Source organism: Sorex fumeus, unplaced genomic scaffold (genome assembly GCF_029834395.1).
Source record: "Sorex fumeus unplaced genomic scaffold, SorFum_2.1 ptg000095l, whole genome shotgun sequence".
Lineage (NCBI taxonomy): Eukaryota > Metazoa > Chordata > Mammalia > Eulipotyphla > Soricidae > Sorex > Sorex fumeus.
Window position 1 is genome coordinate 1,715,783 of NW_026606152.1, and position 21,548 is coordinate 1,737,330.

At 57.1% G+C, this 21,548-nt stretch overlaps 1 protein-coding gene across 3 annotated transcripts in view; it reads left to right on the forward strand.

The window, feature by feature from the left end:
- The window catches only part of CAMSAP1 (calmodulin regulated spectrin associated protein 1), a 41,653-nt gene that overhangs the window by 18,866 nt on the left and 1,239 nt on the right, over positions 1 to 21,548 (forward strand). The window contains exons 2-16 of one of the 3 annotated variants that reach the window (XM_056132787.1): positions 161 to 423; positions 1,065 to 1,226; positions 5,112 to 5,192; positions 5,885 to 5,920; positions 7,930 to 8,071; positions 12,108 to 12,247; positions 12,366 to 12,462; positions 14,230 to 14,392; positions 14,685 to 14,779; positions 14,998 to 15,088; positions 15,467 to 17,723; positions 18,294 to 18,430; positions 18,562 to 18,770; positions 18,859 to 18,961; positions 20,753 to 20,868. In XM_056132787.1, the coding sequence (XP_055988762.1) occupies positions 161 to 423; positions 1,065 to 1,226; positions 5,112 to 5,192; positions 5,885 to 5,920; positions 7,930 to 8,071; positions 12,108 to 12,247; positions 12,366 to 12,462; positions 14,230 to 14,392; positions 14,685 to 14,779; positions 14,998 to 15,088; positions 15,467 to 17,723; positions 18,294 to 18,430; positions 18,562 to 18,770; positions 18,859 to 18,961; positions 20,753 to 20,868 (4,092 nt within the window). The remainder of the gene's footprint in view (positions 1 to 160; positions 424 to 1,064; positions 1,227 to 5,111; positions 5,193 to 5,884; positions 5,921 to 7,929; positions 8,072 to 12,107; positions 12,248 to 12,365; positions 12,463 to 14,229; positions 14,393 to 14,684; positions 14,780 to 14,997; positions 15,089 to 15,466; positions 17,724 to 18,293; positions 18,431 to 18,561; positions 18,771 to 18,858; positions 18,962 to 20,752; positions 20,869 to 21,548) is intronic. The other 2 variants (XM_056132788.1, XM_056132789.1) reach the window with 2 other exon arrangements.

Here is a 21,548-nt window from a genome sequence, read left to right on the forward strand (position 1 = left end):
GTGGCCTGGCTGGAGCTTGCAGGCCTGTCCTGATCTTCCCAGGGCCCTGAAGGTCAGGGTGCTCCTCTCGGGGCCTAGGGAGCCAGCAGCACTTGTGTCTGGCCGAATGGAGCTCCTTGGCGCAGTGGGGGGGCTCACCAACCCTTCTCTCCCCTTCCAGACAACATCCCTGAGGACCTCCAGGACCCTTTCTATGTGGACCAGTATGAGCAGGAGCACATCAAGCCCCCAGTCCTGCGACTCCTGCTGTCCAGTGAGCTGTACTGCCGCGTCTGCAGCCTCATCCTGAAAGGGGACCAGGCGGCCTCCCTGCAGGGACACCAGTCAGTCATCCAGGCCCTGTCCCGGAAAGGAATTTATGTGATGGAGAGCGATGACACCCCAGTGACAGACCCCGACCTCAGCCACGTGCCCATCAAGATGGTGAGAGAGCCTCACCCCTCCCCGCTGGTGCATGCCCATAGTGGACGCCTCCGGCACTACTATGACCTTGCATGGCCCTTGTGGTGAGGGCCCACACTTGGACCTATGGCGAGAGCCAGAGTGGCCATCCAGGGCTGCCCGTGCCTTGGGCCTTGTGGCTCCCAGTGCCAGCTCGTGCCTCGGAAGACAGGCCTCTGCAGAGCTGGGCTGTGGGCCAGCCAGGCCTCACTCCTAGATTGTTTGCAGCCGACCAAGAGCAGCCAGTGCCGCAGCTTCTCCTGACAGCTGGTCAGCCATTCTTGGTCTCTCAGCTAGTTTGAGGGCTCTGACCTACGGTTTAGGCCCTGCTGTCATCCTAGTTCCGTGTTGTCGCTCTTGGACTCTGAGGCTTCATGTGCAGGGCCCAGGGTGCTCCTTGGCTACTGGGCGGAGCAGCATGAAGGCCACGGGGCCTCTCGTACTTAAGGCTATGTCTCGTGCCTTTCCCCAGTTAGGAATAAGGGTGCCATCTCCCCTCGGGGCCCTCACAGCGTAGGGTGCAGGCCTGCCTCACTGAGGCAGGTGCAGATGGGAGAGGGTCCCAGGTCCTGGCCTGTGGGAGCAAACGGGAGGTGGTGTGTCTGACCGTGCCTTCCTCGCAGAGTGCCCACATGGCCATGGTGGATGCCCTCATGATGGCCTACACCGTGGAGATGATCAGCATCGAGAAGGTGGTGGCAAGTGTCAAGCGCTTCTCCACATTCAGCGCCTCCAAAGAGCTTCCGTACGACTTGGAGGATGCCATGGTGTTCTGGATCAACAAGGTGCGTGCTGAGGCCATGTCCGGGGTGCGTGTCCCTCACTGCCTGTGCCCAGTCCTGCTAAGGCCCAGCTGGCAGAGTTCTGAGTGGAAGTGCCATATTGGTCTGTTTGGTTTGGGGGCCACGCCTGGCTGTGCTCAGGGCTTACTCCTGGCTCTATACTCAGGGACCCTATAGGGTACCAGGGATCAAACCCGGGTTGGTCATCTGTGCGGGGCAAGCACCCGACCCATGTCTCTCCTTTTCTCTCTTTAATTCTGGGGTTTTGCGGCCTTTTGGGGTGGTGCTCAGGCTGCTACTTTTTCTGCTCAGAGGCCATTCCTGTTAGCCAAGTGAGGCTGGCCTCTGCGCACTGAGCGTGAGCCTGTCCTATGGACCATTTCCTGGTGTGCAGAGTAGTTTCTGAGCATGACGGAGTTCTTGGTGCCTCTCCGGTATTGGGGGTTGGACAATCACTTCCTGAATGCTCTTTTTCCCTTCTATTGGTTTTGGGGGGAGACCCCCCTGATCAGGGACCCTGGGGCTGCTCCCAGTGACTCGGACAAGTCAGTATTAGGGCTCAGGTGGCACCCAGCAATGTGGGGGAGCTGTGCAGTGTCAGGGATCAGACTCGGGCTGGGCACATGCCACGCAGGCACCCTTACCCCTGTACATGTCTTCAGTACCTCTGCTCTCACTTGTAAAAGCAAACAACGCAGGGCCGAGCAGTTGTACAGCTGGGGGGGGGAGGGGGGCGGGCGATGGCCATACACCCAGGTGACCCGGGTTCAGGCCCCAGCACCCCATGTTGTTTCCTAAGCACTGCCAGGAGCAGTCCCTGCGTGCAGAACCAAGAGTCAGCCCTGAGCGCAGTGGGTGTGATGTAGACCTTTGTACAATGTATAGAGAATGGTTATTTTTGGTAGTTTGTAGCACTAAAGCTTTTCGCTTATTAAGCTTCCTGATTGTAGACAGGTTCAATTAGGGATGACTTTGCTGATGAAATAAATGAAATAGGTGATAAGACCCACGTGGAGTTAGTTGTGCCCGTTGGTGCCATTGTTTAGATGCTCTCTCATAATTCAGTTTGCACTCGTGTCCCTCATACTGTGAGGGCTTTTATAGCCTGTTTCTTTTGCCATGTAAGAATGTTTGACTACTGGGGGCTGGAGTGATAGCTCAGCGGGTAGGGAGTTTGCCTTGCACGCGGCCGACCTGGGTTCGATTCCCAGCATCCCATATGGTCCCCTGAGCACCACCAGGGGTAATTCCTGAGTGCAGAGCCAGGAGTAACCCCTGTGCATCGCCGGGTATGACCCAAAAAAGCAAAAAAAAAAAAAAAGAGAAAAGAATGTTTGACTACCTAGAACCCCATTGTTGTACGTCAGACAAGACTTACACTTGTTCTCATGGTCTTGAGCTCATTTGCCTTCCTTCTGTGGCTTAACTACAATCAGACATATAGGTGGATGTTTCTTTTGCCACATTAAATCTTGATTTTTTTTTGATGGTTTGTTTTCTTTAAAATAATGTTCTTGTTGCTGAGTTGTGCTTAGTGATTGAGTACTTGCCTTGCATAGGTGAAGTCTTTGGGCTCAAACCCTGGTATTGAAAAAAGTTCTTTTTTTTTTTTTTTTTTTTTTTGCTTTTTGGGGTCACACCCAGCCATGCACAGGGGTTTCTCCTGGCTCTGCACTGAGGAATTACTGCAGGCGGTGCTCAGGGGACCATATGGGATGCTGGGAATCGAACCTGGTTCGGCCACATGCAAGGTAAACACCCTACCCGCTGTGCTATTGCTCCAGCCCCAAAAGTTCTTTTTTTTCCTTTTTAAAGTTCTTTTTTTAAAAAAAAAAAAAAAGATTTTTATAAGGAACTACTGTGATTTGGCTGGAATGATAGCACAGCGGTAGGGCGTTTGCCTTGCAGGCCACCAGCCCGGCTGAGCCGGGTCCAATTCCTCCACCCCTCTCGGAGAGCCCGGCCAGCTACTGAGAGTATTTCGCCTGCACGGCAAAGCCTGGCAAGCTACCCTTGACATATTCGATATGCCAAACACAGTAACAAGTCTCACAATGGAGATGTTACTGGGCCCGCTTGAGCAAATCGATGAACAACAGGAGGACAGTGCTACAGTGCTAATGTGATTTACAAAGTTGTTTATTATACAGTCGTTTCAGGCATTTTGTGTTCCAACATGACCAGTGACCGTCCCTCCACCGATGCTCTGGTTTCCCTCCCATTCCCAGCCTGCCTCTTTAGGCACATAACAAGTTTACTTTCATATTACTTGTTCCAATAAAACTTTAAGAAATGGCGAATAGAATGATCAGAAAACAGGAAGAGCCAGTTGGTGATTGCTGTATGATTTTAAACTATGTAAATAAGGATAAAAGTGAAAAAGTTCTTGTCATCAACTTTACATTCCACCAAAAGCTCTGGGCTGGGGCGGGGTCGTGAGCTCCAGCATTGGCCTAGTGTGGGGCTGGGCTTGATCTCCACACCACGTACTCCCCCAAGCACTGCCAAGTGCCCCACTCCTCAAGGCTCTACTTTATAGGAACTTTTTCTTCCAGAAATGTAGCTGTTTAATTCTGTTGTACATTCAAAGCATGGTCGTGAAACTTGGCTATGGTTTTACTTGTCTTTTGTTTTCTGATTCAGTTACTTAATAATTTCTATAGATGTCTTTTGTTTCTTTCTATTGAAAATATTTGGGAAGGGGTTTGGGCAACACCTTGGCAGTAATCAGAGATCACTCTTGGCAGTGATCAGGAGACTATGGAATACCAGGATAGAACCTAGGATGGCTGCCTGAAAGCAAGTGCCCCACCCACTGTACTGTCTCGCTGGTCTTAAAAACACTTTGGCTAGTGATGGTGCAGAGGTAAGGCACTTTTCCTGCGTATAGACTACCCAGTGTGATCTCAGAGCACTGCATGCTCGCTCCTGAGAATAGGTTCAGCAGTAGCCCCAGGTCAGCCCCATACTTTTGCTACCTTGTCTTTTTTTTTTTTCTTTTTGGGTCACACCCAGCGATGCACAGGGGTTACTCCTGGCTCTGCACTCAGGAATTACCCCTGGCAGTGCTCAGGGGACCATATGGGATGCTGGGAATAGAACCAGGGTCAGCCATGTGCAAGACAAATGTCCTAACTACTGTGCTATTACTCCAGTCCCACCTTGTTGGTATTTATGAGCATTTTTCTCCATTCTTTAAAGCTGTTCACCTGATCTGCCAGTTCCTTTTAAATGCTCTGTGTGGTGTGTGTGTGTGTGTGTGTGTGTGTGTGTGTGTGTATGTTTACATCTGTGATTCGAGACGGGGATAAGAGGGTGCTGGAGTGTACGGGCTCTAGGCCTTGCCTCAAGTGGCCCTGCTATTCCCCAACACTGCTGAGCATCAGAGAGGATCCTTAGAAGTGATTCCTGGGCCCTGACACTGCTTGGGAGATACACCCAAGCCAAGTGACGGATCTGGGAGAGAGAACCTTCATTCCTCAGTTGTACTAATGTGTAATTATTCTTGTAGTTCTTTTTAATTTGATAGTTGGAGCCACGCGTGATGGTACTCAGGACCAGGTGATGCCGAGGCTCAAACCTCGTTCTATGCATCCTCAGAGACCTTTGTGGCCCAGTGTGCAAGGAGGGCTCTGCAGAGAGGTCCAGCAGTTGGTCAGTGACACGGTCTGCATGGCCTGTCTCTCTGCTGTCAGGGCTCCTGTGCTGGGTTCCAGGCCCAGGGTGCTTCCCACACCAGCCCACCCCCTCTGTTCTCCCTGCCCTGTCCTGGGGCCTCGCTGGTAATTTGATTCATGTAGGCCTGAAAGGTGGAAGCAGTGGGTGGAGCCAACCCATGGACGCCAGTGTCGGAACAGAGTCGCCTTTGAAACAGAACTTCTGTTTTAGGTAAACCTGAAGATGCGAGAGCTAACGGAGAAAGAAGTGAAGCTAAAGCAGCAGTTAGTGGACAGTCCAGCTCATCAGAAGGTACCGGGTGATTGTGGCCCTTGCTCCAGGCCAGACTGTGTGGACGGTCTCTGGACCCTTGGTTGGCTGATACTCTAGTTTCAGTGTGGGGAGACATCTGTGTCTCACTGGCTTCCTGGGGAGGGGTGATCTCTTCCTTAAGCAGGGGCTGAAGGCTCTGTCAGGAGTGCCGGGAAATTTCTAGAGGTCAGCAAGTCATGACAGATTGCCTCTGGCTGATCCCTGACTGAGCTGTGGCGTGGCTGCTGGGTGCTGGGGGCCCTGTTCCCCAACTGGGTGTGCCATGAGCAGCACCAAGACTTGTCTGGGTGGATAGAGTGCTGGTGTGTCCCTTAACTCCTGCCCACTCTGGACCCGGGCTGCCCTGGACACCTGCACTGTGTCCCCCAGCCACATGCTTCCGGCACTTGATTCCAAGACTTCAAGACCCCTCGGATGGGCAGTGAGAATGCACTGAGCCTTTCTGGGGCCTGTCTGTGCCTGCCCTTTCGGTGCCCAGCCCATACCAAGTTCCAGCCAGTCTTGGCTCCACAGAAGTGCCTGCAACACCCCCCGCTGCTGCGTCCAGGCCCTGGGCGGGTCCCCCTCTCAGGACACCGCCTGGCGTGTCCACACTGTGTGCATGCGTGTGCCACGTCGGGTGGGCCTGCTCTGCTGACCTCCTCTCCCACCTTCCTTCCCTGCCTCCTCAGCAGTCTCCCTCCAAGTGGTACTGGAAGTTGGTGCCTGTAAGTGGACTCTGCCTCCGCCATGTGCGTCACCCGCTTCCATCAATACTGCCCCCCCACCCGCCTGCTCTCCGCTCCCCGCCCTGGGTCTCAGTGCTCCACCCTCTGATGCTGTCCTTTCTGTGGCAGCGCTGAGAGCCCCCTTTCGCGGTTCCCACACCACACACCTCACGCAGGGGTCTAGCCAGTTTCTTAGCTTCATAGAGTTTCTTCTGGCGGGTCAGGTGTTTGAGCTACACCTGTCAGTGCTTAGGGTTTACTCCTGGCTTTACACTCAGGGATCACTGCTGGAAGGGCTCGGGACCATCTGGGTACCACGGATCGAACCTGGGTCAGCCACGTGCAAGGCAGGTGCCCTCCCCATGCCGTGTCGCTCCAGCCCGAGGTGGTTTCTTTCCACGTGCTAAAGAAGAGGCAATCGTTCTCTCTGTGTAGACAGGAGGGGGGTGATAAGTAACCTAATTTCTATTACTGTTTAGAGTCTGCTCTTTCATCACCGGCCTGTGCTGACATTTAGTGGGCTGTCTCAGACTCTGGGGCTTGTCTGGTGAGAGAGGCCTCGGCACGGACCCTTCCTGGGCTCTGGAGACTCTGCTGTTGTGGGCTGGGAGCCCTTGTCCCCCTCAGGGCAGAGTTAGGTCAGCACGGAGACACAGTTTTAGAGCCTCACTGCTTCCCCTTGAAGAAGCAGTTTCGAGACCGTGTCCTGCCTTGCCTGCCGTCGGTCCCATCCTCGAAGGCAGCGCATGTGCTCCTGTGGTGGTTTCCAGCAAAGCTGGGAGCGGAGGCCTCTGGGCCAGACAGTGCTCAGCATCCACTGGGAAGGAGAGCAGGGTGCCACCCTGATGGCAGGGCTGGTTAGCGGGCCAGGGACAGGCCCAGGGTCGCTGAGACCTCGTTGAGGTTCTCTGTGCAGTGTACTAGCAGCGAAGAAGAGGAAAACATGTTTTTTTGGGAATCGCGTTATTTGACTTGAATCCTGCGGGCCAGGGAGCTAACAGGAACATGTGTGAGTGAGCAGGTGGTGAGCTGTGGCGCCCACCAGCTGCGGATCACGGCCAGCCGCTCTGGTAACACTGAGGGGACCTCCTAGACAGTGGCCTGCAGAGTCGTTGGTGTGGTCAGCAGCAGATGTGGATCCTTGATCTCAGGGCCCCTAATTTTCAACTCCCCCTCCATCTTCGCGAGCACCATCTGCTTCCTGCATGCTGTGGCATCCGTGTGTGCGTGTCTGTGTGGACGCCTGGCCATGCATGCTGCCCGCCCGCCCACGAGCGCCTGTGCCGTTCTGAGAAACAAGTTAGTCCACAGCCAGGGAGCGCCCCCATCGACTCTGGCAAAGAGGCCGGCCATCAGGAGCCTTGGGTGTGGGCACCCTGACACACAGCTGGTGGCACCAAGTGGCCACAGCTCTGGGTGCTGGTGCTGTTATTGGCCTCTCGGGCACAGAGGGGGTGGGGACTGCACACAACGGGGGCCTGATGCCTTGCTGACCTCCTTCCCTGGGTGGCTTCTGGGTCAGAAACGGACGGCTGTTCATGGGGACAGCCAGCAACGAGGCTGGGGACAGGACCCTGGCGCCCTGGGCTCACTGGCCTTGCTCAGTCCACTTTCCTGGTGCGTTGCTGAGCCCATCAGAGTCTGATGTACAAAATGCATAACTTTGTCTGACCCATTGTCTGAAGTCCCTCAGACCGCCTTGGGGCTGTTTCTGAGTTTTCCGGATGCTGAGGTTGGACTGAGGAACCAGGAAGAGCCTGTAGCTCAGGCTTCACGTGGCAGGCGCTCACTGCTTAGCTTGTTTCTCGGGCTGGTGGCCACCATGGCCACAGGCGCGGCCTGGAGCCCCAGCACTCACCGCTGGGGCCACTCAGGTCACACGGGCGGGTCAGCCTAGTGAGCGTCCCGCACCCAGCGCCACTGTATCCACTTTGTGTAGTGGCTGCGCATCCATTCTGGAAACGTCTGTCCTTGAGAGCATGGGGAGACCTTTCCTCTGGTCCCCACAGGTGCGCTACCGCCGGGAGCCCCTGTCCACCAGGCAGCCGCCCCACTTCCCGCTGCTGGATGACCTGTTGCGGGATGGCTGCGACGGCGCCGCGCTCCTGGCTGTGATCCACTACTACTGCCCTGAGCAGATGAAGCTGGACGGTGAGTGCCACACAAGGGTGCCCAGCAGGCATCGGGGTGGGCACACTGGACGGGTCTCCCCCCGTGAGTGTCCTTCCTGCTGGTCTGAGCTCCCTCCAACAAGCAGCCTGCTGTACCCCGCAGCGTCTCCGCCCAGGGTTCCCTGCCTGCCTCATACTTGGCTGCACATCCATAGTGCCTGAGGCTGGAGGGCAGCCTCTGGTCTGTGGCAGGTCCAGTCCCTGGACGTGGACACAGGGGTGAAGTGTCCCATTGTGCTAGGTGTGGGCATCGGTGTTTTGGACAGTCCACAGTGGGGCCAAATCAAAGAAGGGGCAGGGTACGAGTCTCCTGGGAAATCCATCCAATACTGATGGAAGCAGGCAGAGAGGTGGCCAGGTGGGAGCGTGCCGAGGAGAGCAAGAGCTCGGCCAGATACCTCCAAGTGGGCTGGGGAGACCCAAGGACAAGGGCATGCCTAAGCCCATTCTAGAACCTCTAGTAGGGACTCGCGTAGGCACAACAGCGTGCTAGGGACCCCCTGGCGCTGGGAGAGTGGATGCAGCTAGGGGATTTTTGAGTCGAACTACCCCCTGCTTCAGGCAGATTCCAGGAGGGGTTTTGAGCAGATCCGAGGAAATAAGATGATGGCTGAAAGCCAGGGAAGGGGCCGAGCGATAGCTTGACGGGAAGGGAGTTTGCCTTGCACACAACTAACTCATCCCCGGCACCCCACATGGTCCACCAGAACACCAGGAATGAGTGACCCTAAGCACTGCTAGGTGTGTCCCCAAAAGTGTGGAGGGGGGGCCAAAGCAGATGTTGGCCAGTGGGCCCCAGGGCTCCTGTCAGCATGCCATTGTCGCCCATACAGTGAATGCCGCCAGGGCCCTTGATGCTGGGTCCGGCCTAGCCTCAGAATGGCAGGCACCGTGCATGAGCTGTAGGACGGAGAGGGCCTCGTCCACGGACAGAGGGAAGGGGGCAGTGCAGCCTGAGACCTGGTGTTGAGGGGACAGAGCTGGGCCTCCTGACTGGGATGGGTCTGGCATGGCTGGTGGGTGTCCAGAGAGCCACATTCCCTCCGTGAGGCTGCCTCCATCAGCAGAGTTTGACTCAGTGCTTGGGAACCCGGAAAGCAACGGCCGAGCCTTGGAGCTGTCTCTCTGACTTCAGGGATTTTTAATAATTTTGGGATGGGGTGTTTATGTTTATGTTTTTCTTGTGTATTTTTAGTTTAGCTTTAGTCCCCTCCCTCTCCCTCTCCCTCTTGTTCTCCCTCTCACTCCCCCCCCCCCCGCACACACCCTTTTTAGGCACTGCGTTTGTTACTAAGAGGCCTTCATGCATGTCTCTTTATTTTTTGCACTCGATTCTTGTCCAGAGTGATCATTTCCAGCTATCATTATCACAGTGGTCTCGTCTCTGTCCTAGTTGCCTTCCCCCACTCCTTTTGTGGCTGTTTCCCAACCATGCACCTTTCTCCTGGCCCTTGTTTCTACTGTCCTTGGATATTCGTCTCATACTATGTTTTGGGATTTTTTTTATCCCAATTATTCTATGCTTGTCCCTCTCCTTACTCATCTCAGCTTGATTCTCTCCATGTCCTCCCATTTATAAGCAAATTTCATGACTTCATTTTTCCTAACAGCTGCATAGTATTCCATTGTGTAGATGTACCATTATTTCTTTAACCAGTAATCTATTCTTGGACATTCGGGTTGTTTCCAGATTCTGGCTATTGTGAATAGTGCTGCAGTGAAATAGAAGTGCAGATGGTTTTTCTGCTATGTGTTTGTGAGTTCCTGGGTTGTATTCCCAGGAGCAGTATTGCTGGGTCAACTGGAAATTCGGCTTCTGTTTTTTTGAGGAATGCCCATATTGTTTTCCAGAAAGGCTGGACCAGTTGGCGTTCCCACCAGCAGCAAAGAGAGACCCTTTCTCCCCACATTGTCGCCAGCACTGGTTGTTCTTGTTTTTGATGTTGTCAGTCTCTGTAGCATGAGATCTCATTTTTTTAATTTGGGTTTCCCTTATAATTAGTGATGTAGAGCACTTATTCATATGCCGTTAGCTATTTATATTTCTTCAAGGGAATTTTTTTCATCTGTTCATCCCATTTTTTGATAGGATTGTGTGCTTTTTTTCTTGGAAAGTTCTACCAGTGCCTTATATATCTGTATATCTTGGCTATTAACCCCTTATTAGATGGTAAAGGTAAAGGTAAAGGCCCTCCTGTTGATCATCAATTTGCTTGAGTGGGCCCAGTAACGTCTCCATTGGAGACTTTGTTGTTACTGTGTTTGGCATATCGAATACGTCACGGGGAGCTTGCCAGGCTCTGCCGTGCAGGCGAGATACTCTCGGTAGCTTGCCGGGCTCTCCGAGAGGGCCGGAGGAATCGAACTCAGGTTGGCCATGTTGGCTGCATGCAAGGCAAACGCCCTGTAAATAATCAGAATTTTTTGGCGGATGGTCAAACCCGGCGATGCACAGGGGTCATTTCTGGCTCTGCACTCAGGAATTAACTCTTGGCGGTGCTCGGGGGACCATATGGGATGCTGGGAATCGAACCCAGGTCAGCCTTGTGCAAGGCAAACGTCCTACCTACTGTACTATCTCTCCAGCCCAATCTGATTTTTAAAAGAAACATTTGTTAAGGCTGGAGCAGTAGTACAGCGGGTAGGGCATTTGCCTTGCATGTGGCCTACTCGAGTTCAATCCCTGATATCCCATATGATCCCCAAGTACCACCAGGAGTGATTCCTGAGTGCAAAACCAGGACTAACCCATGAGCATATCAGGTATAGCCCAAAAACAAAAATAAAAAATTGTTGTACTGCATAGAACAGTGGGGAGAGCACCTTGCACCTGGCTGACCCAAATTTCATTCCTGGGCTGGAGCGATAGCACAGCGGGTAGGGCGTTCGCCTTACACGCGGCCAACATGGCCAACCCGAGTTCGATTCCTCCGCCCCTCTCAGAGAGCCCGGCAAGCTACTGAGAGTATTCGATATGCCAGACACAGTAACAACAAAAGTCTCCAATGGAGATGTTACTGGGCCCGCTCGAGCAAATCGACGATCAACGGGAGGGCCTTTACCTTTACCTTTACCACCCCATATGGTCCCCTGGCCACGCCAGGAGTGATTCTTGAGCACAGCTAGATGCGTGCTCCCCCTCCGTCCCTCTTCCCCACAGAAGCATTTGCTGTGGGTTTCTCTGGAGACCCCTAGCTGTGGGCTGAGTCCTGGGTGGGAATCCTTTCGGTCCTTGAAAGGATTTTCTTTATAGTAAGTTATGTGTCTCAAGTCAGTGTGCTGTAACTCACAAGCACGCATATCTAGGTTTGCAGCCAGAGCAAGCTTAGATTTTCAGTACTGCTCTGGACCCATCTTGAGCAGGTTCCCATCTGCCTGCACATCACAACTCAGTGACAAAGCCTGCTGGACTCCCGGTTGTAGATCTGGCATCCTCTAGATGGGAAACGTGTCCAGTTGTCCCCCCTGGGTTGCCACCCCCTCTATGAGTCTTTGACCCCACAGTCTCCTGGCTCAGGACCCTGGGTGTTCTGGGATATGCCTGATACTTGCCTTTAATTTTTACCTCCACCTCAACCATGGACTTTACTCACGGAGTGTTTCCAGTGGGTGGCAGCATTTTGGTCACTGCCACTGCACAGCCCAACCCCAGGTGGATGCTTGTGTGGGAGGCCTGGGCTCAGTTGCCGGTGGTTGTCTTTAGGCTTTTGGGTTCTTCTTCCTTCCAAACAAATGATTCACAGGGCTAGAGAGATAGGATTGCATGGAGGGTGTTTGCCTGCAAGTGGCCAACCCAGGTTTGATCCCCGGCTTCTCACATGGTCTCCAGGAGGAACCCTTAAGCACCGCTGGGTATGGCCCAGAAACCCAAATAAATGAACAGGTGTCTTGCAATAGTTGCTGTGACACCCTTCTCAGGGTTACCGCTGCCTTGGGTGACAGTTTTCTGTTTGGAATTTGACATGCATGAAGGAGTTATGAGGTGGTTTCTTTCTGATGAGTCTTTCTTTTCTTAGATATTTGCTTGAAGGAGGTCACGTCAATGGCCGACAGCCTGTATAACATTCGGCTTTTGAGAGAATTCTCCAATGAGTATCTGAACAAGTGCTTTTACCTCACCTTAGAAGACATGCTGTATGCACCCCCGGTATTGAAGGTAATGGCGAATGAATTGTTTGCGCTCTGTCATAAAGCCGCAGGCTGTCTCACGCATCTTGTTCCGTCGTAAGCAGATGTGAACAGCTGTCTCACGTGTCCTGCTGGTTTTCTTTCAGCCGAACATCATGGTTTTTATCGCTGAGCTCTTCTGGTGGTTTGAAAACGTCAGGCCAGATTTCGTTCAACCCCGGGACGTTCAGGAACTGAAGGATGGTGAGTGCCTGCTCCCCGCAGAGGCTGTTTGCCCAGAGGTTCCAACTCCACTCCATGGCCTGAGGTGTCAGTGGCTCACGGCACTTTCTCCCAGGGCTTGTCCCTGTACATCCAGTGCCCAAGGACCAGCCAAGTCACTCTGACATGTGACACTGCCTGGTTTTGGCAGTATGCGGGCCAGTGCAGACTGCTGGGTTCTGCTCGGGCCCAGTCAGGGCTGTGTGCCACCTGCAGGCCCATCCCTGCCCTGCCCTGCCCTGCCCTGTTCTGCCCAGGAGTCAGGCCCATCCCGGTCTGTTGGCAGACTGGTAGCAGTGGGTGACAGGGCAGTAGCTGCCTGCCTCTCTGTGTGGTCAGTGACACAGCTCTGCCCAGTCTGGGGCCCAAGGTGCCACTTCTGTCCAGTGACATGCTGGGGCCAGCCTACCTCAGAGCTGGAGTCCCAGATGGCCCTGTGTGACCGACGTGCTGGGACATGCTCTCTGGTGCCCTGTGAGCAGGTGCTCAGGTGCTGCCGCCCCAGTGCACACCAGCTCTGTGGCACATGGGCTTCTTCGTAGCAGGGTCCTGACTGCTCCCAGGCATCAGAGCTGCCTTGTCATGGCGGGAGCTTTCTCTGGGACACTGAGCGTCACCCCAGCCTCAAGGCCTCCTTCCTATCAGGGTCCTACTCAGGGAGGGGTGAGCTGAAAGAGCCACTTTGCTACAGGACGGCATGGTCAGGCCCGAGGGGTGTCTGGGTCTTGGGGGAACCGGGTCATTTGGGGGGGCGGGGCTCATGAAGGAGCAGGGCTGTGGCGTGCAGGGCTGTTTTCTCTCTGCAGGGCATGATGGTCGGTTCTGATCTACTGTCTCTTGTCATAGGAGTTTCCACAGCCCAAAGTGGCCACCTCTGCTGTGCTCGGGAGCCTGGCTGCCTGAGGGTCCACTGGGGTTTGTCCCTGTGGGTAGGGTGGGTGTCCTGGGGACGCTACTGCCTCCCCTGCCCTCTCAGTGCAATGACTACACAAGCCAGGGGCCTGTTACCAGCTTCATCTTACCCGCTCAGTGCTGCTCGCACTCCTGTTAGCCTCTGCATCTGCTCTGAGGCTGCTGGCACAGGGCCTTCGGGGAAGTGTCAGGTGCTCTTCTGCGGACTCAACAGTTAAATCGAGGGACTTGGTAGGGCTGGCAGTCCTTGTGGTAAGCTCGAGGTGCCTCCCCGAGTGGGACTTGACCACAGACCCCGCCCCACATCCCAGCTTCTCAGACCACTCAGTGTCGGGCCCTGGGGTTGGGGGCCGCCTGCCGTCATCTCTGCCTTTCCCCTCCATCTCCTCAGTGAGCCCTGCTGGGGACCCCCTCCCCATGCTCAGAGCCCCACCACCCTAACTGCCACCCTGCCAGGGCCTCTGGGCGTCTGATCCCACACAACTGGGCAGTGTGGGTCCACCTTGAGTCCAGCTCAAGGGAGCAACCTCAGGTACATGCGGCCCAGGCCTTTCTGATGCTGATGGCCGTGGGTGGTTGATTCCAGGTGGGTGTGGCTTTGGGGTGACCCCCACAGACTGGGGGCAGGGAGCTGGTGGGCGAGCAGCTCCTCCTCTGGAGGGGCCTGTTGGTCCTTTCTGCCCTTCCCAGAGTTCACAAGCCCTGCGTTGTCCAGTGCTGCTGAAGTCCAGCCGGTGGCCAGAGCGCCCAAGATGCTCCTGCCAGTCCACATGCTCTTTTCAGTGCCGAGATGGTTGGCCTGAGACGAAGCGTGACTCTGAAATGCTCTTCCCGCAGCCAAGGCAGCGCCACACCCAAAGAGCAGCCGGCCCCCGGTCCCCATCTCCAACGCCACCAGGCGCAGCTTCCTGGGCAGCCCTGCAGACCTGCGGTCCCCCGCCCAGCCACCGCCTGAAGGGGCTCACAGGCACGGCCTGCACCCCGACGACCCCGAGCACCTGTGAGTCCACTGCCCCGGGGCCGAAGGGGGACTGCATGTGTGTCTGCAGGGCAGGGTTCCAATTGTCCCTCTGAGTCTGTCTCTGCCCAGCCGGCACCCACTCTCCCGGTCTCGCCTTCAGGGGCAATTAGAAAGAGCCCAGTGGGGCTGTGGTGCGGGCTCTGGCCTGTGCAGACCACGTCTGCCTGGCTGCTCTCGCCTCATCTTGTGCTCCCCTTTTCTCCAAGAATTGCGCAGTTGCTGTGACCTGGGCTGCTTCTGTTGAACTTGTGAACCTCTGTTCTCTCTCCAGCGGGAAGGGAGCAGCTGCCTGTGGCCCCTCACATCCCCTCCTCCCTCTGAGGCAGAAGCAGCAGAAGCCGGTCCCAGGAGCAGAGGACTCCCCTGGTAAGGAGGCAGCTTCCTGAGTCTCGGTACTGGATGGGTTGCCAAGTGTGGGCACAGAACGACCGTGTCATCTTGGAGCAGGAGCTCCTGGCGCTGTTGGCGTCCATGGGATCTGGTCACTGGCCAGGGCCTCTCAGGAACTGTGTTGTCCACAGTGCTACGGAGCAGCCTGCTCCCTTCTAAGGCAATGGCTGACGCGCTCCTCCTCCATTTCACAGATCCACGGCATCGGACCAGTTCTCTGACCCGTGTGGACAGTCAGCCGCGAGGGGCGGTGACAGTGACGGCGTGGGCAGAGAGAAGAAGCAGGTGACCGCTGATGCTGACCCTCCCTCCCCAGTGTAGTTTGTCAGGTCGAATAGTGCTGCTCCGCATAGCACACCCCCTAACCCCTCGCCCCATCCCCGCCCCCATTCCTCCCTCCGTCCTGTGCCTGGGAGCACGGCACACTGGGTCCGAGTCAGCTGTGCAGATGCAGAGCACAGGGCCGCGCTCTCCATGCTGCCGTTTGAAACCATTCTCGTTCCTGGGTGTCTCTCCACTTCGCCTCTCGAGCTCACTCCCAGAGCACCGCACTGCTGGGCTAGTGGGTGACAGGCTCTTGGGACCCGGCTGAGCAGGGACCCTGCGCCTTGTCTTGGTGGCGGGTCCACGCGCAGCCCACATCAGCTTCTCCCTCCCCCGCAGGCCCACGTCACAGCCTGCGCCCTTTGCCCTCCACCACACTGCTAGCTGCGACATCGACCCTGGCTCTGGGGACAGCATCAGCTTGGCCCGCTCCATCAGCAAGGACAGCCTGGCGTCCAATGTCACGAATGTGACCCCTCAGAACCAACCACAGCCCCCTGCCCTCAGACCCAATGGGAAGAGCCTGCTGAACAATGTCGACATCGAGGACGAGGACGAGGAGCTGGTGGCCATCATTAGAACAGACCCGGGGCCCCAGGGTGGGGACCAGGGCCTGGCAGCCAGTGCTGGCTCCCCCCACAGACCGGCAGGCACCCTCGAAAGTAAGCCTGAGAGTTTCTTCCTGGAGCCCTTGATGCCGGCTGTGCTCAGGCCGGCCAAGGAGAAGCAGACGGTCACCAAAGAGGACGAGTGCGGGGAGGGCAGACCGAGGGGCTTCCTGCCCAGGAGATCCAGCGAGGACCGCCAACCCCTGGGCAGGAAGAGAGCACCTGGGGCTCCCCTCAGCCGCGACCCAAACAGGACTTTCACCCCCATCTCGTCTGCAGAACTTCCTGCAGGCTCAGCCCCCGTGGAGGCGGGGCTGCAGGCGGAGGTGGCCCCCGGTGGGCCTGTGTCCAGTGGCGGCCTCGACCCGTCGACTCTGGGCCAGTCTGCGGACGGCTTCTTTCTTCATGTGGCCGAAGCCAGCACCCCCACTGGCCGCTCCAGGAGTCCCCGCCTGCACAGCCCAGAGACCTGGACCCTCCTGCGGCAGGATTCCGACTCGGACGCGGCCGAGCTGGAGGAAGCTGGGCACAATGTGGGGGGAGAGGACCACCCTGCGGGGATCTTAAGGTATGGCGGCGAGGAGGAGTCGGCCAAACTGCAGGAGGACCTGAAGGTGAAGGAGCATGAGGACAAGGACGACGCCAGTGGCCGCTCCAGCCCCTGCCTGAGCACCGTCTCTCAGCTCAGCAGTGTCTCCGTGGCCAGCGGCAGCGTGAAGATGACCAGCTTCGCCGAGCGCAAGCTTCAGAGGCTCAACAGCTCCGAGACCAAGTCCAGCACCAGCAGCTCCCAGAAGACCACACCCGATGCCTCAGAGAGCTGCCCGGTGCCCCTGACCACATGGAAGCAGCGTCGGGAGCAGAGCCCGAACCGGCAGAGCAGGGACCACGCCAGCCTGCTGGCCTCAGAGCTGGTGCAGCTGCACATGCAGCTGGAGGACAAGCGCAGGGCCATCGAGGCGCAGAAGAAGAAGATGGAGGCTCTGTCCGCCCGGCAGCGCCTCCAGCTGGGCAAGGCCGCCTTCCTGCACGTGGTCAAGAAAGGGAAGGCCGACGGCGCCCCGCAGCCCCTCAAACCCGAGCCCCTGTCTCCGGGGTACTCGCAGCACGATGCACAGGACCTGCATGGGGGTGTCTGCAAGGTGGAAGCCGCGCTTCTGGAGCCCGGGGACGTGGACAGAGACGGCCTGCCCGTGGGGCCGCAGCGGCAGCTGGAGAAGAGCAAGGTGCTCCTGGAGGCGGGCGAGGGCCTGGACGTGGGCGAGTGCGACCTGTCCATCGAGAAGCTGAACGAGACCATCAGCACGCTGCAGCAGGCCATCCTGAAGATCTCGCAGCAGCAGGAGCAGCTCCTCATGAAGCCGCCTGCCCTGCCCGCGCCGGGCGCCCAGGACCAGAAGGGCAAGGCGGCCATCCACTTCGTGGAGCCGCTCTCCCCCACAGGGACGACGGCTCCCCGCAAAGCCGCTCGGGGGGGACAGGGCCGGAATGGCCGCTCGGGACGGCCAGCAGAACTGAAGGGCCTCAAAGACCGGCAGCCAGGCTCCTCCCGCAGCAAGACCCCAACGCCCGGCCTGGACAACACCCTCTCGCAGGGCCGGGCCTTCCTCCCAGGTGGCCACCCCCAGAAATCCCCCGGGCCCGGCGACCCTCCCGAGAAGGGCTTCTTGGAGAGCCACCGGCTGCATGACGAGAACAACCAGAGGACCTTCGCCTTCTGCAAAGACACGAACATCGTCTTGGAGCAAATGGGCTTCAAAGACGTTCTGGATGGTAGCGTCGGGGAGGGGGTGCCGGGCTCCCCAGCGCCCCCGGGGAAGGAGAGCGCCCGTGCAGAGGAGCCCCTGCGCAGCAAGGCCAGCCTCATCGAGGTGGACCTGTCCCACCTCAGAGCCCCTGACGAGGACGGCGAGCCCGAAGGCCCTGACAGCTCCACGTGCCTCCTGGGTGCCGGTGATCAGAAGCCGGGAGTTGGCTTCTTCTTCAAGGTAACGCCAGAGCACGGGGCAGGTGGTGGCAGGCAGCTCCCTCTCCAGCTAGAAGAGCGCCTGCCTGGGACTCCCTCACCTGAGCCTCAGCCTCGGATCCACACAGGCCCCTCTCATACCCCTTTTAGCCCAGAAAGCAGTACACCCCGCCAGCGTCATGGCAGGCTGGGTGTTGAGCTGACGGTGACTGTACGTTCAGAAATCCTTTATTTTCAAAGAACTTTCCACTTTTGAGTCACGTCACGGTGGCTCATGCCCCGTGGTTTAGGCAGTGCTGTGGGGACTGGAGGCCCGTTCCTGCCTCTGTGCCTTTCTTGCCGTGTCTCTTTGGCACGGGGAAGACAGGAGACGTGGGCGCATCTGTCCTTAGCGTCTGCTTCCCTGAGGACTCGCCATGTTGCTCGTCAGAGTAGGAGCTTTGGCGTGTGGACTTCTGCGGGAGGCTCCACCCAGCAGTGCTCAGCAGATCTTGCGGCCTGTGGCTCTGCGCACACTCGGCTGCTGGGGCAGGCCTGGTGTAGCTGTCGGTGGGCATGTCCGGGGGGTTCCACATAGAGTATGTGCTTGCAGGATGAACAGAAGGCGGAAGACGAGCTTGCCAAGAAGCGTGCGGCCTTCCTCCTGAAGCAGCAGCGCAAGGCCGAGGAGGCGCGTTTGCGGAAGCAGCAGCTGGAGGCGGAGGTGGAACTCAAGAGAGACGAGGCCCGGTAAGCTGGGCTGCGCTGCCCATGCTCCCGTCCCCGGCGGGGCAGATGGGCACCAGGGCCTGTGCCACCAGTACTGCCAGGAGCCTTCCCAGTGCCCTGACCGGGGACACCTGGGACGCCTTTTCCCTTAGGCGTAAAGCTGAAGAAGATCGGATACGGAAGGAAGAGGAGAAGGCCCGGCGGGAGCTCATTAAGCAGGAGTACCTGCGCCGGAAGCAGCAGCAGATTCTGGAAGAACAAGGACTGGGCAAACCCAAATCCAAGCCCAAGAAGCCGCGGCCCAAGTCAGTGCACCGGGAAGAGTCGAGCAGCGACCCGGGAACCAAGTGCACCTCCACCCGTGAGTGCCAGCCGTGCCCGAGGCCTGTGCCCCCACCAGGGTCTGGGCCGTGCAGGCGCTCAGGAAAGCGGCTCTTGTCTCTCCACAGCTGACAACTTGAGCCGGGCCCAGTCGGGCTCCAGCCTGTCCTTGGCTTCTGCCGCCACGACGGAACCCGAGAGCGTGCACTCTGGAGGCGCCCCATCCCAGCGGTGAGGGGCAGTGAGGGGAAGGGCCAGGCTGCAGGCGGTTTCCAGCTTAGCCATAGTTGGAGTCAATGAAAGTGAAAATGTCAGGAAAGGAAAGAAGCATGGGGGAGGTTTCATAACTCAGGTTTGCTGGGGTTTCAGGTCAGGACAGTTGAGTGTGTGCATGGGGACGGACCGGTTCTGCTCTCAGGAGGGAGGAAGGGAGGGAGTGAGCCTCCGTCCTGGACCTTTTATCCGCCACTAGACTGGCTCTTTGCAGTGACCTCTTTTCTCTGTCATCCCGGAGTGATCGGGCCAAAAGGCTGAGTGAGGCCCAGCGGAGCATCCCAGAGGAGCTCCCTGAAACATGCCCTCCGTGATTGGAGAGGGTCTGGGCGCAGGCTGGGCTTCTGCCACCTTTTTTTTTTTTTTTTTTTTTTTAATTTTTATTAGTGAAACACCATGAGGTACAGTTCATAGATTTACACTTTTTTGTGCTTGGGTTTTGATTATGCAATGATCAAATACCTATCCCTCCACCAGTGCCCATTTTCCACCACCATGGATAATATCCCTCCCACCCCCATCCCCCCAATCCTACCCTGCCTCTGTGGCAGGGCATTCCCTTTTGTTCTCTCTCTCCTTTTGGGTGTTGTTGCTGCCACCTTTCTTTCCGCCTGTCCTTCAGGGTGTGTGGCCCACCACTCTTTCTGCAGTGGCCATATTCTCCTGTCCCCGTATGGCCAGTGGCTTTTCATCCTGGATGTCCTGGGATTTGTGGATGACCATCTCTGGAATTCAATTCTGTTGGTGTTCCTTGTTTGTTTTGGGATCATACCTGGTGGTACTCAGGAGTTACTCCTGGCTCTGCACTCAGGAATTATTCCTGGCGGTGCTTGGGGACCATATGGGATGCCGGGGATCATATGGGATGCCTTGGATCAAACCCAGGTGGGCCGTGTGCAAAGCAAGAGCCCTCCCACTGTACTATGCTCCAGCCCCTCTGTTGGGTTTTAATTCTGGCGGTGGATTCAACAGGGGGGCTCAGGTGCTCACTGCCTCCCTGTGCCAGGAGTGGTGCCCAGCCTGCCCGCTGGGGCTATCCCTGATGCGCAATGGCTTGGATGGCTCAGACTCAGTTTGTGTGAGAGAGAGATCATGAGGAATGTGTGTGTGTGTGAGAGAGAGAGGGAGGTGTCATGGTGAGTGTGTTCGTGAGAGAGAGGGAGAGAGCACAGTGAACATGTGTGTGTGTGTGTGAGAGAGAGAGAGAGAGAGAGAGAGAGAGAGAGAGAGAGAGAGATCATGGTGAGAGGGAGAGATGGAGGGGCTGGAGCAATAGCACAGCAGGGAGGGCGTTTGCCTTGCACGTGGCCGACCCGGCTTTGATTCCTAGTATCCCATATGGTCCCCTGAGCACCGCCAGGAGTGATTCCTGAGTGCAGAGCCAGGAGGAACCCCTGTGCAGAGCCAGGTGTGATCCAAAAAGCCCCAAAAAGAAAGAGAAATGGTGAGCGTGTGTATGTGAGAGAGGTCATGGTGAGCGTGTGTGAGAAAGAATGGTGAGTTTGTGATGGAGAGGTCATGGTGAGTGTTGAGAGAGGGGGAGGTCATGGTGAGTGTGTGTGAATTTCTCTGCCTGGGCACTGGCAGGGGCCTGGCCAGCCCTGTGCCAGTTCTGGGGGTGCAGGCCTGGGGCACATGCTGCCCGTGTTAAGCGGTGCAGTTGTGCCCAGAGTGTTGGTTGTGCTGCCCGCGAGGACGGCTGCCCGTCCCTGGAGCACTCACCAGCTCTGCCCCTCATCTTCTCTGCAGCGTCGAGTCCCTGGAGGCCTTGCCTGTGCTGAGCCGCAACCCCAGCAGGAGCACCGACCGCGACTGGGAGACCGCATCGGCCGCCTCTTCCCTCGCCTCAGTGGCCGAGTACACAGGTGACAGCCCACTCCCTGACAGGCTGCAGGGTGCACGTGCATGTGAGATAGAGGATGGGGGAGAGGTCATGGTGCGTGTGAGAGAGGGAGAGGTCATGAGGTGTGTGTGGGTGTGTGCGAGAGGGAGAGTCCAGGGTACATCTGGCCTGGAGGTCCTCAGGCTGTGCCCCTTGGCCTGTGCAGCCCCATGGCTGAGGCGGGTCCCGCGGGCCCCCTTTGCTAGGATCCCCATGGTGTTTGCGGCCCTGCACACTGTCTCCCAGCCCAGGACTTAGATTTTCCTGGGGGAGTTCGGGGCTGTTCCTGGCAGTGCAGGGTCTTGAGCCTGGGCCCGTGTGCTCAGCATGGCTCTTTCCCTTGGAGCTCCCCGGCCCCAGGTGACTCCAAGGGCCAAGTGGGCACCTGCAGTGCGTGAGGGGCCCTGGGTTCCATCCCTGGTACTTCATGGTGCCCTCAGCACTGCTGGGAGTGGCCCCCCAACTACAACCAGTACCCCCCAAAATAAAACCAAAGAGTCTAAGTAGTTGCCGGGAAGTAGCTCACTCTCTCAGTAGGTCAGAGAATGTGCTCTGCATGTGGAGCTGCATGAGGCCGCAGCTCCTCGGCCTCCAGAGCACTGAGTCCTTTGCACAAGGCCCAGGGGACAGGGCACTTCCTGCTCCATTTCTAGTGCCTTTTCT